This window comes from Rhinoderma darwinii, chromosome 1, assembly GCF_050947455.1.
Source record: "Rhinoderma darwinii isolate aRhiDar2 chromosome 1, aRhiDar2.hap1, whole genome shotgun sequence".
Classification (NCBI taxonomy): domain Eukaryota; kingdom Metazoa; phylum Chordata; class Amphibia; order Anura; family Rhinodermatidae; genus Rhinoderma; species Rhinoderma darwinii.
Window position 1 is genome coordinate 633593003 of NC_134687.1, and position 17250 is coordinate 633610252.

The 17250-nt window shown below is 43.6% G+C and overlaps 1 protein-coding gene across 1 annotated transcript in view; it reads right to left on the minus strand.

Moving 5' to 3' along the window:
- LOC142658596 (uncharacterized) overlaps positions 1–17250 on the minus strand; it is a 44782-nt gene that overhangs the window by 10982 nt on the left and 16550 nt on the right. The window contains exons 6-11 of the mRNA XM_075834212.1: positions 13726–13793; positions 13526–13604; positions 13324–13421; positions 13134–13239; positions 11374–11471; positions 9518–9629 (exon numbers count right to left, since the gene is read on the minus strand). Of these exons, the coding sequence (XP_075690327.1) occupies positions 9518–9629; positions 11374–11471; positions 13134–13239; positions 13324–13421; positions 13526–13604; positions 13726–13793 (561 nt within the window). The remainder of the gene's footprint in view (positions 1–9517; positions 9630–11373; positions 11472–13133; positions 13240–13323; positions 13422–13525; positions 13605–13725; positions 13794–17250) is intronic.

The following is a 17250-nucleotide window of genomic DNA, read 5'->3' on the forward strand; positions in this document are numbered from 1 at the left end:
ATTTATTCCTTGAGGGGTGTAGTTTCCGAAATGGGGTCACTTTTGGGGGATTCCTACTGTCAACACCTCTTCAAACCTGGCATGCTGCCTAAAATAAATTCTAATAAAAAAGAGGCCTCAAATGCACTAGGTGCTTCTTTGCTTCTAGGGCTTGTGTTTTAGTCCACGAGCGCACCAGAGCCACATGTGGGACATTTCTAAAAACTGCAGAATCTGTACAATACATATTTAGTAGTGTTTCTCTGGTAAAACCTTCTGTGTTACAGAAAAAAATGTAATACAATTGAAATTCAGCACGAAAAATGTAATTTGCAAATGTCACCTCTAGTTTGCTCTAATTTCTGTGACATGCCTGAAGGGTTAAATAAACTTTCTAAATGCTGTTTTGAATACTTTGAGGGGTCTAGTTTTAAAAATGGGGTGTTTTATGGGGTTTTCTAATACATAGGCACCTCAAAGCCACTTTGGAACTGAACAGGTATCTTAAAAAAAAGGCTTTTGAAATTTTCTTAAAAATATGAGAAAGTGCTGTTTATGTTCTAAGCCTTGTAACGTCCAAGAAAAATAAAAGAATGTTCAAAAAATGATACCAATCTAAAGTAGACATATGGGAAATGTGAACTAGTAACTATTTTGGGTGGTATAACCTTTTTTATTTTTCAGTCGAAGTAGCTGTAGGAGGGCTTATTTTTTGCAGGACGAGTTGTAGTTTTTAACCCCTTAATGACCAGCCTACGTTTTTCCATCGTCTCATTCAAAGAGCTAGAACTTTTATATTTTTGCATCTACATAGATGTATAAGGTCTGTTTTTGCGGGACAAGTTGTAATTTTTAAAAGCGCCATTTTGGGGTACATAGAATTTATTGATTAACTTTTATGAACTTTTTTTGGGGGTGGAATAGGAAAAAAAATGCAATTTCGCCACACTTCTGTAGAAGTATTCCATAGAAGACACCTACACTCGGCGAATCTTATCGTCGGGTGCCGGTGGGATGAGAGGGAGCTCCCTCTCTCCCAAACCACTCAGATGCGGCGCTCGCTATTGAGCGCCGCATCTGAGGGGTTAAACAGGTGAGATCGATACGGATATCGATCTCACCTGTTCAAGAAGGGATGCCCCCAGCCGTAAAAAGGCCTATGCATCGGAATAAAGCTCATTAGTGGCCGCCGCAAAAACACTATGAGGCGGTCACTAACGAGTTAATGTCCTCTTTTCCGTAATATATAACGTACCGAGAAAATAAAAGACAACGACGTTGTGAAGTGGAATGGGAAAAGAAACAGCAATTCTTCCATTGTTTTTTTGTGCTATGTTGTTACGGCGTTTACCGTGTGGTAAAAGCAAATATTAAACTTTATTCTGCGGGTCAATAAGATTATGGTAAAACCAAAATCGCTAAAGTTTTTTATGATGTACAAACTGTATTCTGCAGATGATTTGCACCTAAATGGAAGGGGGTCCGCTGTGCTGGGGGAGAGAATTCTAGCTGGGGTGGCGGAGTATTTAAACTAGGGCTGAGGAGGGAGGTCAATGTAGAAAAAAAAGGGGTAGCCAGGTTAGAGAGGGGTCAGACTATATTGGTGGGGGGAGAAACAGAATGTGGGGAGAGGACTAGACAACAAGATAAGGAGATCCTTTCGTTACAAAACATCAGTGTAAATAAAAAGGACCGATTAATGTCAAATCACATTTCTGATAATAAAAGTGAAAAACTGACAGGCAAGTTAAAGTGTATGTTCACAAATGCCAGAAGTCTAGCAAGCAAAATGGGGGAGCTGGAGGCCTTGATACTGGAAGAAAATATAGATATAGTTGGTGTTGCTGAAACATGGCTGGACTCTTCACATGACTGGGCTGTAAATCTACAGGGTTTTACACTTTTTCGGAAAGACAGGACAAATAGGAAAGGTGGTGGTGTAAAAATGTAATAAAATTAGCAAAAATACAAAATGAAAGGCAGGTGGCCAAGGATAGTAAAACAAATCCCAAAAAATTCTTCATGTATATAAATGCTAAAAAGCCAATGTCTGAACATGTAGGACCCCTAGATAATGGTAATGGGGAGTTGATCACAGGGGATCAAGAGAAGGCAGAGTTACTAAATGGGTTCTTTAGCTCTGTGTACACAACAGAAGAAAGAGCAGCTGATGTAGCCGTTGCCAGTGCTGTTAATATATCCGTTGATATACTGAATTGGATGAATGTAGAGATGGTCCAAGCTAAATTAAATAAAATAAATGTGAACAAGGCCCCGGGACCAGATGGGTTACACCCTAGAATTCTTAAAGAGCTTAGTTCAGTTATTTCTGTCCCCCTTTTCATAATATTCAGAGAATCTCTAGTGACTGGTATAGTGCCAAGGGACTGGCGCAGCGCAAATGTGGTGCCTATTTTCAAAAAGGGCTCTAGGTCTTCCCCGGGTAATTATAGACCAGTAAGCTTAACATCCATCGTGGGGAAAATGTTTGAGGGGCTATTGAGGGACTATATACAGGATTATGTGACAATAAATAGTATTATAAGTGACAGCCAGCACGGTTTTACTAAGGACAGAAGTTGTCAAACTAACCTAATCTGTTTTTATGAAGAGGTGAGCAGAAGTCTAGACAGAGGGGCCGCTGTGGATTTAGTGTTTTTGGACTTTGCAAAGGCATTTGACACTGTCCCCCATAGACGCCTAATGGGTAAATTAAGGACTATAGGTTTAGAAAGTATAGTTTGTAATTGGATTGAGAATTGGCTCAAGGACCGTATCCAGAGAGTTGTGGTCAATGATTCCTACTCTGAATGGTCCCCGGTAATAAGTGGTGTACCCCAGGGTTCAGTGCTGGGACCACTATTATTCAACTTATTTATTAATGATATAGAGAATGGGATTAATAGCACTATTTCTATTTTTGCAGATGGCACCAAGCTATGTAATATAGTTCAGTCTATGGAAGATGTTCATGAATTGCAGGCAGATTTAAACAAACTAAGTGTTTGGGCGTCCACTTGGCAGATGAAGTTTAATGTAGATAAATGTAAAGTTATGCATCTGGGTACCAACAACCTGCATGCATCATATGTCCTAGGGGGAGCTACACTGGCTGATTCACTTGTTGAGAAGGATCTGGGTGTCCTTATAAATCATAAACTCAGTAACAGCATGCAGTGTCAATCAGCTGCTTCAAAGGCCAGCAGGATATTGTCGTGTATTAAAAGAGGCATGGACTCACGGGACAGGGATGTAATATTGCCACTTTACAAAGCATTAGTGAGGCCTCATCTAGAATATGCAGTTCAGTTCTGGGCTCCAGTTCATAGAAAGGATGCCCTGGAGTTGGAAAAAATACAAAGAAGAGCAACGAAGCTAATTAGGGGCATGGAGAATTTAAGTTATGAGGAAAGATTGAAAGAATTAAACCTATTTAGCCTTGAAAAAAGACGACTAAGGGGGGACATGATTAACTGATATAAATATATTAATGGCACATACAAAAAATATGGTGAAATCCTGTTCCTTGTAAAACCCCCTCAAAAAACAAGTGGGCACTCCCTCCGTCTGGAGAAAAAAAAGGTTCAAGCTGCAGAGGCGACAAGGCTTCTTTACCGTGAGAACTGTGAATCTATGGAATAGCCTACCGCAGGAGCTGGTCACAGCAGGGACAGTAGATGGCTTTAAAAAAGGGTTAGATAATTTCCTAGAACAAAAAAATATTAGCTCCTATGTGTAGAAATTTTTCCTTCCCTTTTCCCGTCCCTTGGTTGAACTTGATGGACATGTGTCTTTTTTCAGCCGTACTAACTATGTAACTATGTAGTACTTTTACAAAGAAAAAAAACCTATTAAAAATATATTATATTGTGTCGCCATATTCTGAGACCTGTAACTTTTTTAATATTCTGTCGATAAGGCGGTATGAGGGCTTGTCTTCTGCAGGTTGAGGTATGGTTTTTATTGCTACCGTTTTACAATACAAATGACTTTTTAACCCCTTTTTTGGGGGGGGGATCCAAGTTACAAAAAAAAAAAAAACAATTCTGTCGTGATTTTTTTTCCTACGACGTTCATCCGGCAGGTTAAATAATAGGTTTTTTGTCTCTCAAGTGATTACAACGGATGCAAAAACGTATCAGTTGCCATGAGGCTTTTTCATGATTTCTACTACAAAACCATCAGTTATCGTTAGTTGTCATCAGTTTTTACCATCCGTTTTTAACATCAGTTTTTACCATATTGGTCCACAAAATGGTAGTATAGGCTCTGAAAATGTGCCTCTGTATATAGTGCCACACACTCCCTGTAGATAATACCGCAGTGCCCTCTGTAGATAGTGCCACACCCCCTGTAGATAATGCCACACCCCCTGTAAATACCGCAGTGCTCTCTGTTGATAGTGCCACCCCTCCTGTATATAGTGCCACACACCCTGTAGATAATGCCACAGTACCCCCTGTAGATAATGTCACACAGCCCCCCTGTAGGTAGCGCCACACAGCCCCCCTGTAGGAAGCGCCACACAGCCCCCTTGTAGGAAGCGCCACACAGCCCACTTGTAGGTAGCGCCACACAGCCCTCTTGTAGGTAGCGCCACACAACACAGCCCCCTTGTTGGTAGCGCCACACAGCCCCCTTGTAGGTAGCGCCACACAGCCCACTTGTAGGTAGCGCCACACAGCCCACTTGTAGGTAGCGCCACACAGCCCACAGTCCGCTTGAAGGTAGCGCCACAGATCCCACTTGTAGGTAGCGCCACACAACACAGCCCCCTTGTTGGTAGCGCCACACAGCCCACTTGTAGGTAGCGCCACACAGCCCACAGTCCGCTTGAAGGTATTGCCACACAGCCCACAGCCCCCTTGTAGGTATTGCCACACAGCCCACAGCCCCCATGTAGATAGCCCCACTGTAGCTCCCTGAAGGAGCGAAATCCCCCTTTGTCTGGGGATTCCGCTCCTGGAGCACTCCCCTTCAGGTCTCTTTCCATATATGGACAGTCACATCAGGGGCAACTCCTGAAGCGGAATCCACAGACACAGCGTTGTCAACGCTGTGACCGGGGATTCCACTCCAGGAGAAGCCCCTGTCGTCTGTGTCCATTTATGGACAGTGACGTCACTGACTTATCTTGGAGTGGAATCCCTGGTCACAGCGTTGGCAATGCTGTGTATGGGGATTCCGCTTCAGGAGTTGCCCCTGATGTCACGGTCCACGGGGGTTCCGCTCCTTCAGGGAGCTACAGTGGCGCTAGTAGATAGCAGAGCAGGGAGATACCTCTCTGCTATAGTGGCATCGCTACCGCCGTAGCAACTGCTGCTAGCGGCACCGACAGCTACGGTGGGTCCCGTCCCCCATCCCGACGGGCGCCCTCACGCCCCCTGTCGCCGCTAGCAGCCGCTACAGAGGCAGCGATGCCACTGAGTGAAGAAGCGGCCAGGCGGAAAGGCGCTGGGCCCGGGCGCTTCTGAAACAAGCAGGTGAATGGAGCCAGCACAGCGCCCCCTTCCACCTGCTGGGGTGATGCACCATGTGCAATGGCACAGGTCACACAACCCTAAGGTCGGCCCTGGGTGGGAGGGTAGTCGTCAGGGTCTCTGCCTGGAGCGGAATCCCCGGCAATGCTACGACAGGGGATTCCGCTCCTAGCTCACATCCACCTTCCCGCCGGGTGCTGCCGGAAGGTGGATTCGGCAGCACCCGGCGTTCATTCAGCCAACATTAAAATAGATAAGATACGACGCCGGACCTCCCTGGGAGCCGGAACCAAAAACGCTGCATGTAAAGTTTTTAGATCCGGCTCCCAGGGAGGTCCGGCGCCACAACTGATGTCCTTCGTGCCAGAACAGATCCCACAGAAAACTATGGGATCCGTTCTAGCATCGGTTTGCCTCCGGATTTTCTTCAACACGCTGGAGGTAAACTGAAGCGGACGCCGTAAATATGTGAACGGCCCCAGTACCTTAGGTAAAAAATGGGAAAATATAAGTTTAACTTTTAATTTCTTTTGTACATTATTAAAAATGTTTGTCTTTTTTTTTAGATCCCCAGGGGAGTCAAACAGTCAAATGTTTGCTTGCTCGTACAATACTTATGTACTGCAGTGTATTATGTGATTTACAGGAGCAGAAAGATTGCAGCGGAATCGAAGTGGTTAAACGGCGAGTCCTCTCGGATCCCGGCCATTGCAGTGAGGTGTCCCATCACTCGTTTGTGCCAGTAAGGGACGTTTAGTCTACGTGAACAAGTTGTGGAATTTTATGCATATAAAATCCAAAACTTAATATTGCCTTTTTTGAAAAGAACACACAAAATAGGTTGTTCCAAACTATTATGCACAATGCAGTTTTAGAAAACATTCAATGGAACACAATGAGATTCATATAATTTCAAACAGAAATCTGTTATTTGCTGCATGGACAGATAATTTTCCATTAAATAAACGTAAGTAAAATCCAAAATACTATACTTACACATTCATATAGGAACCCACTTGAGAGGCCTTTAAGAACTATGCTATTTATTGAACTTGTAAGTCCACGTATAGCTTCTGCTCGTATTACCGTTGTGGATGCCAGTATTGCCTTCCGAGGTGCTGTTTTGAGGTATATCGATGGCCACGCTGATAGATCTTTCTTTCAAGGATGCTTCTCAGGTTCTCAATAGGATTGAGGTCAGTAGATGATGGTGGCCAAACCATGATTTTTTTTCTCTTTTTATGACCATAGCAACCAAGGAGTTAGGCCTCATGCACACGGCCGTGCCCGTAATCACGGCCCGCGATTGAGGGCATGGCCGGTCGCTGACCGCATTTTCGGGCCGTGCTCTGATACAAATTAAGGGAGCGTGGCCCGTAAAAAAAACTAAAAGTAGGACCTGCTCCATAATTTACGGCACGGACACCTATCCGTAGCGATAGGGAAAGGCGTCCGCGGCCTATAGAACTGGCCGCATTACGGTCGTGTGCATGGTGCCTCAATGGTGTTTTTTTACAGCATGGGATGGTGCATTGTATTGCATAAAAATGATTTTATTTTGGAAAGCACGATTCTTCTTTTTATACCATGGCAGAAAATGCTCAGTTAGGAACTCCACCACATATCATTCAGAGCTCATTTTGACACCCTCAGGGATCCTAAAGGGACCTACCATTTCACTTCCCAATATTCCAGCCCAAATGATCACTCCGCCACCTCCTTGCTGACGTCGCAATCTTGTTGGAACAGAGTTGCCTTTCACCAGCTATCCAGAACTCCATCCATCAGGACCATCCACTGTAGCACCGTTCATCGGTAAATAAAACAGTTTGAAAATTAGTCTTCATGTATTTCTGGGCGTAATACAAACGCTTCTCTTTGTGAGCTTTGTTTAGGGGTGGCCTAACTACAGGTTTAGGCACAACTGCCAGCCTGTGGAGGATCCTACATCGAGAGGTTGTGACACTCCGGAGACATCATGTAATGTCCGTGGCTGCGGGCTGTCAGCTCCAACCTTCCCCTGACAGCTGCAGCCACGAGTCGGCAAGCGCTGGCCCCAGCCTCCTCCTCAGGAGACGCCAGCGCTCGCGTCCACTCACCTCTGCCGGATCCCATCCGGAATGGATGGACGAACTTTGACCCGTGAGTACCCTGGACTATAAGAGGGGTCCAGCCCCCCTAGTTCTATGCCTGAGAATTGTTGTGTATCCCTTAGTCTGTCTATGCAAATGGTCCCCTAGGGTTTTCTGCTCCCAGTGTTCCTGTTCCTGTACCCCGATCTAGTGCCGTGCTTGCTATAGTCGTGCTGTGCTGGATACCACGCTTGCCTGCTTCTCCACGCCTGACGTCCACCCGCTGCTTCGTTCCTGCCAAGCTACTGTCCGTGCTGCCACAGGTACCCTATATACCATAGACTGTGACCTGCGCCCTGTTGGCCAGCTGCCTTACCGCCAAGGCAGTATGGCCCAGTGAGTCCACAGACCCTTCGTGACACACAAGCGGCTTCAAACGCCTGTTTGCTGCTCAACAGTGGCATTTTTACAGGTACCCTTTTAATGCAATTTATTTGTCTCACAGAAACTTTCTTTACTAGGCCTTTATCAGGTCATATTGACCTCTGATCGGAATCAGTCACATATCTTTTCACAGTTCAATGATCTCTCTTCAGTTTGAGAAATATCAAATTGTTTTCATGCCTTTTGCAGGACATTGAACTATTTCACGCTTTTCATCTTCAGAAAGGTCTTTCTTCCTCCTCATATTGCATGAGAACTGTAACTTGCCTAATAATATGGAACGATCTCTTTAAGTAAGGGAACTTTTACACGGCTCGACCTGGGCTATGTAAACGAGCGCCCATCAACGAGATAGCTCCTTGATCTGCGCTCATTTGCTCCTTTCACAAGGAGCTAGTACGGGGACGAGCGATCGTAGTAACATTTCTATCATGTTGGCACCACATCTCCCTATTTACACAGGGAGATGTGCTACGACAACGATAATATTGAAGGCATTTAAAACTATGCAATCAGCCAATCACGAGTGTTTGCCCATTCATCGGCTGATCATTGCCCTGTTTACATGGGGCAATTATCGGCAATGACCGTTCTGTGAACGCTCGTTTGCACGATAATTGGCCGGTGTAAAAGGGCCCTGACTTTTCCTTCAATAAAGATCACCTGCCAAATTAACAAATCGGTTTGAGATTGATACCAAACATCTAAAAAGCATATGAGAATGAAAACAAACAAAAACTTTATTTAAATAAACAAAAACAAAATTATAATTTAACTTGAAATCCTAAATCATATTTAACTTGCATAATAATTTGGAACAAGGTGTGCATGTCTTTGGGCTTTTGTTAGTCCATGAGATTCAGGAGAAATTAATCAGTCTTAGGCCGGATTCACACGAGCGTGTGTGTTTTGGTGCGCGCAAAAAAACGTTGTGTCATCAGCATATGGTGCGCGGTTGCGTGATTTTCGCTCAGCCGGCATCATGATGACACTCTGTTTTTATGTTTACAAACAGAAGAGCACGTGGTGCGTTTCTGTTTTTTATTCATAGTTTTTACTACTGTAGCGCGCATCACCCGGAAGTGCTTCCCCGTGCCGAGCGCGATTTGCACGCATCCATTGACTTCAATGGGTGCGTGCAGCGCAAAACACGGCCAAGTATAGGACATGTCGTGAGTTTCACGCAGCGCATATACGCAAGGCCTTATAGTATCAAGGCTGGAAGTGTGAAAGTGAGCCCGTATCGGCATTGATTGTGTGGCTTAAGTGGTTAAACCAAGTTCTCTCAGATCCCGGCTGATAGTGCAGCTGTTAATCGCAGTTCAACAACCCCCCCCCCCCCCCCAAAAGATTGATACTAAGCCTAGTGCATGACCGGATTGATAGAACACCTTGTAGAGAACTTCTATGTGTAGTCACAGCTCCCGCAGGTCCTGCACTATGTATAACACATTGTCTGAAGTGTTACTGTAATGTAGAACTAAGGAGGAACCTCACCTTAACAAACCTTCCAATTCACTTTCTAAATTCATTATTACTTACCTGTGGTAACACCTCCTGGAATTTCCTCCTCCACTTCACTCTTACACGGTGGATCGCCCCTCACCCACTCTTCTGCTTCATCCTCCACTTTAATATTAGTCAGATCTTCCCCCTGATTTCACATATGTAACAATTCAGTATAATACAGCAGAGTGCGCGAAGAATCTAACAGATCAACATAAGAAACCGCCAAAATCTATGACCACATCTATGACCGCAGGACTAAAAAAACCTCCACACCCCCTTAAGTCATTAGTCTCTTTGAATTTTTTCACATTTTGTTCTATAAAAATTCAAGTTTTCCCCCCATTATTCTGCACTCCATACCCCATGACAAAGTGAAGACAAAAAGTTAGTAATCTTTGCCAATTTATTGAAAAGGAAAATACTAAAATATGTAAGTATTCAGACCCTTTACTCAGGACTTTGTTGAAAAACCTATTGGCAGCGATAACAGCCTCCAGTCTTCTTGGGTATGATGCCACAAAGTTTCCACACCTGGATTTGGAGATTTTCTGCCATCCTTCACTGCAGATCGTCTCAAGCTCTGTCAGGATAGATGGGGACCATTGGTGGACAGCCATTTTCATGTTTCTCCAGAGATGTTCAATTGGGTTTAAGTCAGGGCTCTGGCTGGGCCACTCAAGGACATTCACAGAGTCCGTAAGTCACTCCTCTGTTGTCTTTGCTGTGTGCTTAGGGTCATTGTCTTGTTGGAAGGTGAACCTTCGGCCCAGAGCACTCTGGATCAGGTTTTCATTAAGAATATCCCTGTACTTTGATCCATTCATTTTTCCCTCAAACCTGACCAGTCTCCCTGTCCCAGCCGCTGATAAACACCCCCACAGCATGATGCTGCCACCACCACGCTTCACTGTAGGGATGGTATTGGGTCGGTGGTCGGCAGCGCCTGGTTTCCTCCAGACAAGATGCTTAGAATTGAGGCCAAAAAGTTCAATCTTGGTTTCATCAGACCACAGAATCTTGTTTCTCACAGTCAGAGTGCTTTAGGTGCTTTTTATACAAACTCCAGACGGGCGGTCATGTGTTTTTACTGAGGAGAAACCGGTTTCTGACCACTCTGCCATAAAGCCCAGATTGGTGGAGTGCTGCAGTGAGGGTTAACCTTCTGGAAGTTTCTCCCATCTGCACACAGGATCTTTGGAGCTCAGCTAGAGTGACTATTGGGTTCTTGGTCACTTCACTTACCAAGGCCCTTCTCCTCCGATTTTTTTGTTTGGTAGGGTGGCAAGCTCTAGGAAGAGTCCTGGTTGTTCCAAACTTCTTCCAGTTAAGAATTATGGAGGTCACTGTGCTCCTGGCTATTTCAGTGACGCAAAAAATTTTTTGTACCCTTCTTCAGATCTGTGCCTCCACACAATCCTGTCTCTGAGCTCTACAGGCAGTTCTTTCCTCCTCATGGCTTGGTTTTTGCTCTGATATGCATTGTCAGCTATGAGACCTTATATAGACAGGGGTGTGTATTTCCAAATCATGTCCAATCAAATGAATTTACCACAGGTGGACACCAATCAAGACGTAGAAACATTTCAAACATGATCTAGAGAAATGGAAGGCCTCCAGAGCTAAATCTCAAGGGTCATAGCAAAGGGTCTGACCACTTCTGTCCAGGTGAAATTTGAGTTTTTCATGTTTAATAAGTTTGCAAACCTTTCTAAAATTCTGCTTTCACTTTGTCATTATGGGGTATTGAGTGCAAATGATGGGGGGAAACGTGAATTTTTTTTCCATTTTAGCAGAAGGCCTCAACATAACAAAATATGAAATAATTGAAAAGGAAAATGAAGACTTCCCGAATGCAGTGTAGATCTGGTATAGGACTCAGCCTCATCTACCTGATGATTCTCTGGGACATTGTGACTTTCCTCTGGACACTCCTGGGAATACAGAGGACTGGGACATTTCTCTGGAGGATATCTCCTACTGGATCCATCTGTAGGAAACACACAGTGACGGAATAGATGGTTTACATGTGATGATGAAACGATGGGAGTAGTATCTACAGTGAAGGAAATAAGTATTTGATCCCTTGCTGATTTTGTAAGTCTGCCCACTGTCAAAGACATGAACAGTCTAGAATTTTTAGGCTAGGTTAATTTTACCAGTGAGAGATAGATTATATTAAAAAAAATAAAGAAAATCACATAGTCAAAATTATATATATTTATTTGCATTGTGCACAGAGAAATAAGTATTTGATCCCCTACCAACCATTAAGAGTTCAGCCTCCTCCAGACCAGTTACACGCTCCAAATCAACTTGGTGCCTGCATTAAAGACAGCCGTCTTACATGGTCACCTGTATAAAAGACTCCTGTCCACAGACTCAATTAATCAGTCTGACTCTAACCTCTACAACATGGGCAAGACCAAAGAGCTTTCTAAGGCAGTCAGGGACAAGATCATAGACTTGCACAAGGCTGGAATGGGCTACAAAACCATAAGTAAGACGCTGGGTGAGAAGGAGACAACTGTTGGTGCAATAGTAAGAAAATGGAAGACATACAAAATGATCTGGGGCTCCATGCAAAATCTCACGTCGTGGGGTATCCTTGATCCTGAGGAAACTACACGGGGGGAACTTGTTAATGATCTCAAGGCAGCTGGGACCACAGTCACCAAGAAAACCATTGGTAACACATTACGCCGTAATGGATTAAAATCCTTCAGTGCCCGCAAGGTCCCCCTGCTCAAGAAGGCACATGTACAGGCCCGTCTGAAGTTTGCAAATGAACATCTAGGTGATTCTGAGAGTGATTGGGAGAAGGTGCTGTGGTCAGATGAGACTAAAATTGAGCTCTTTGGTATTAACTCAACTCGCCGTGTTTGGAGGAAGAGAAATGCTGCCTATGACCCAAAGAACACCCTCCCCACTGTCAAGCATGGAGGTGGAAACATTATGTTTTGGGGGTGTTTCTCTGCTAAGGGCACAGGACTACTTCACCGCATCAATGGGAGAATGGATGGAGCCATGTACCGTCAAATCCTGAGTGACAACCTCCTTCCCTCCACCAGGACATGAAAAATGGCTCGTGGCTTGGTCTTCCAGCACGACAATGACCCAAAACATACAGCCAAGGCAACAAAGGAGTGGCTCATAAAGAAGCACATTAAGGTCATGGAGTGGCCTAGCCAGTCTCCAGACCTTAATCCCATCAAAAACTTATGGAGGGAGCTGAAGATCCGAGTTGCCAAGCGACAGCCTCGAAATCTTAATGATTTACAGATGATCTTCAAAGAGGAGTGGGCCAAAATTCCATCTAACATGTGTGCAAACCTCATCATAAACTACAAAAAACGGCTGACTGCTGTGCTTGCCAACAAGGGTTTTGCCACCAAGTATTAAGTCTTGTTTGCCAAAGGGATCAAATACTTATTTCTCTGTGCACAATGCAAATAAATATATATAATTTTGACTATGTGATTTTATGTTTTTTTTTTTTATATAATCTATCTCTCACTGGTAAAATTAACCTAGCCTAAAAATTCTAGACTGTTCATGTCTTTGACAGTGGGCAAACTTACAAAATCAGCAAGGGATCAAATACTTATTTCCTTCACTGTAGGTGATCCTCAAAACATGTTTTTGCTCTTACAAGAAATGAAAGTCTCCCCCTTCTTACACTGATGGTCGGCCCGTAAATCCGTTTCCTTTTCTGCTTCATCTAGAACCTCAACCTTAATATTAACCAGATTTTCACCCTAAACAGACAAGAAAATAAATTGTAAACGAATTGACCCCAATTCGTTTACAGTCATATGTGGATGAGACTTTAGCGTATCTACCTGATGATTCCCTGGGAGATTATTATTTTCCTCTGGACAGTCCTGGGAATACAGAGGACTGGGACAACTCTCTGGTGGATTTCTTCTACTGGATCCATCTGTAGGAAACAGTGACGGAATAAATTGTTTACATGTGGTGTCTAGGTGACCCTCAAAACAGGTTTTTCCTATTACAAGAAATTAAAGACTCCCCCCTCCTTACACTGCTGATCAGCCCGTAAATCCATCTCCTCTTCTGCTTCATCTAGGACCTCAACCTTAATATTAAGCAGATTTTCACCCTAAAGAGACGAGAAAAAAAAAAAAAAGTAAAAAGAACATGGGGTCAATTACTTTATGGTTATATTTTGATCAGACTTTAGCACCATCTAACGGATGATTCTCTAGGATATTGTGATTTACCTCTGGACAGTCCTGGGAATACAGAGGACTGGGACATCTCTCTGGTGGATTTCTCCTACTGGATCCATCTGTAGGAAACACACAGTGACTGAATACATGACTACTGTATATCTGTCTATATATCAGACATTTCTCTCTACACCTTCAAATTTGTATTTTTCGGCTTTGATAATTAAATATAATGTTGTGCTCCTCACTACCTGCACCAAGGTTTTATCGCTTAGTAGGCTGAAGGTCTGAAGTGGCCTATGAGAGGGTGAATGGTGGGGCAGGAAGCCGAAGGCTCTCTATTCTGACATATTATTCAACAGTACACATTTAAAATTGGCAGGGCGTCAGGATAACCTATTCTAGACCTAGATGAGGCAAAACAATGTTTAAACAGCTGTCCTCCATTGATGGTCTGCCCGCTGTCTTTATAATCATGTCGTCCAATGATTTCCGGTCCACCGTCACGATCATCACGTCCTCCATTGATGGTCTGCCCGCTGTCTCTATAATCAGGTCGTCCAATGATTTCCGGTCCACCGTCGCGATCATCATGTCCTCCAGTGATGGTCTCTCAGCTGTCTCGATCATGTCCTCCAGTGATTGTCGGTCCACCGTCTCTAACATCGTGTCCTCTCTTTATCTGAAACGGAATCTTTCTAAGGCCTTCTTTATACAAGCGTGATATACGTCCGTGCGACGCACGTGCTTTTCACGTGGGTCGCACGGACCTATACAAGTCTATGGGGCAGTGCAGACAGTCAGTGAGTTTTGCGCAGCGTGAGTCCGCTGCGTAAAACTCACGACATGTTCTATATTTCGCAGTTTTTAGAGCATCACGCACCCATTGAAGTCAATGAGTGCGTGAAAACTGCGATTCGCGCAACAGCTGTCAAACTCTGAATGTAAACAGAAAAGCCCCACGTGCTTTTCTGTTTACAAACATCCAAACGGAGTGTCATAATGATGGCGGCTGCACGAAAATCACGCATCCACGCATCATACACTGATGACACACACAGCTGTTAAGTGCCTTTTGCGCACGCAAAACGCCGCGTTTTTTGCACACGCTCGTGTAAATCAGGCCTAAAACTGAGCTCCTTGTGTTTCCATCATCTACTAACCTTCCCAAACCTGATGTCTCTATCTCAGTGTGGTTCAGTCCTCTGAAATGGGCTACCCCAGACAATGCGATTAATTCCCAACATTCACAGTTTTAAAGAAGAGAGAGAGAATATGAGGCCCCCCCACCTTCATATTTAAAAAAAAAAAAAAAAAGCACACACACACACACACACTTTGTGCCACTTTAGCTCCGGAAGAAGAGCTGGGCGTGAGGAGGGTAAGTTAATGGTCTGATCTGGAATCTGTTTTTTTTTTTTTTAATGGTCTGGGGTCTTATTAATTAAGTCGTCGGATCTGAGGTCTGGATAATTTTGGGGTCTGGTATAGCAACACTATTCTTTTACATGGGCCAATGATCGGGTGTAAACAGGGCCGGCATCAGCCAACGAACAAGCAAACGCTCGTTAATCGCATCTTTTATGCGGCCAAAAAACAAAAATGGTTGATAGTCGGCAGCACATCCCCTTGAGGCAAATGTAGATTTACGAAGGATTGTATTAACATTCATTCATGTACATACATTCCAATCATAGCTCCATGAAAATAACATGTGCCGATCGTCGTGCTGTATCATCAATCGCTTACCGGGCAGAAAATCTGCCTGTGTGACAGCACCCTTACTGTCAATCCAAATTGTAATGGCCATCCTAAACAGGACCTATTTTAACACTTTATTTTAGTGGAAATTCGCATTAATACTTCTGAAAAATACTTTAAATTTTAAAGGGGGAGAAGGGACACATTTAATTCTAAAAAAGGGAGGGAGCGTCACACAAAGAATTTCTGTCCCAGGTGAAGGAAAGCTTAGCCACAGCTCTATAACCGTACACATATATTTCACATAGATAGAATGAGTGGGTTGAAAATAAGTCCTAACTTAATCAGGTTAAACTTTTATACTTACAAACCCCAGTAGATCCAGAAGAAGGTAAAAACCAATCTTTACATGTTAGAAACCCAATTCTCCATAAAGTTTAAAATTCCTCCCTGCCCCCGGCGGACAATCGGACAGATCCCTGGATTTACATTCTACATTACTTCCAGTGACCCTGTATACGGTGTCTATCTACCCCCTTCTTGTATATCTCTCCACACTTTACCATTACCAAATCCGGTGGGAGCAGGTTCCATAACTTTACGGTTTGGACAGTGATGTGCGGCTTTAGGACTTTGCGATGAAATTGCACGTCCTTTAATAATAAGCAGTGACCCCGTGTTCTCTGCTGGGTCCATGAAAATAATAATCTATTACATTGTTTTATAGGGACATTTCCATATTTATATAAAGATATAACAACGCCCCCCTCAGCCTCCTCTTCTCTAGGGGAAATACATTTAGTCTTGACGACCTTTCTTCAGAACGGTGATCTTCCATAACTCGTAATATCCCCATATCCAAAATATCTCCCTCCATAAAAAACATGACAATCAGTTGATAAAAAACAAAACAAAAACAACGGATGGTAAAGTTTTTGAAGTTTTAGGGTAGGTTCACACGGCCTATATTCAGACGTAATTCGGGCGTTTTACGCCACGAATTACGCCAGAAAAAACGCTCCTAATACGCCTAAAAACATCTGCACATTGCCTGCAATGGGTTTTACGATGTTCTGTTCCCACGAGCCTTTATTTTACGCGTCGCTGTCAAAAGACGACGCGTAAAATGACGGCTCGTCAAAAGAAGTGCAGGACACTTCTTGGGACGTTTTTGGAGCCGTTTTTCATAGACTCTATTAAAAACAGCTCCAAAAACGGACGTAAAAAACGCAGCGAAAACCGCGAGTTGTTCAAAAAACTTCTGAAAATCAGGAGCTGTTTTCCCTTGAAAACAGCTCCGTATTTTCAGACGTTTTTTGTTAAGCGTGTGAACATACCCTTATTATTTCATGCATTTTCCTCTTAAATTGACGCTACATAAATTTTCCTTGAGGATGGTCCCTATAAAAATCTACAGCTCATCCTGCAGAAAACAAGATTTCACGCGGCTACAATCATGAAAAATAAAGTTATGTCCAACGGAATACAGGGGGCAAATAATTTAAATGTTTTTTACAGATCCAAATTATACAGTAACTATATTTACTTTAGACAAAAATTACGATTTTCCAATAGTATTGTGATTGTTAGGGGGTAAAGCAGCCCTCTGCTCTGACTAACAATGGGGTACCAAGCCGGGGATCCCGCTGGCCTGCCAGTAATCTATATATTTTATTAACTTTGAAATTGTAAGCGCAGAATTTAAGGGTCTACTAGCAGAACGACTCAATCAATTGTCCAGAATAGAAGATCTCACACTGAACCTGCAGAACATCTTTCCACAAGATTGTCATGTCCGCTGTTCCCACATGGTAGAACTTTACACTCCTCATGTTGGAGAGATTATAAGATCAGATCAGTCACTGGTAATACTGT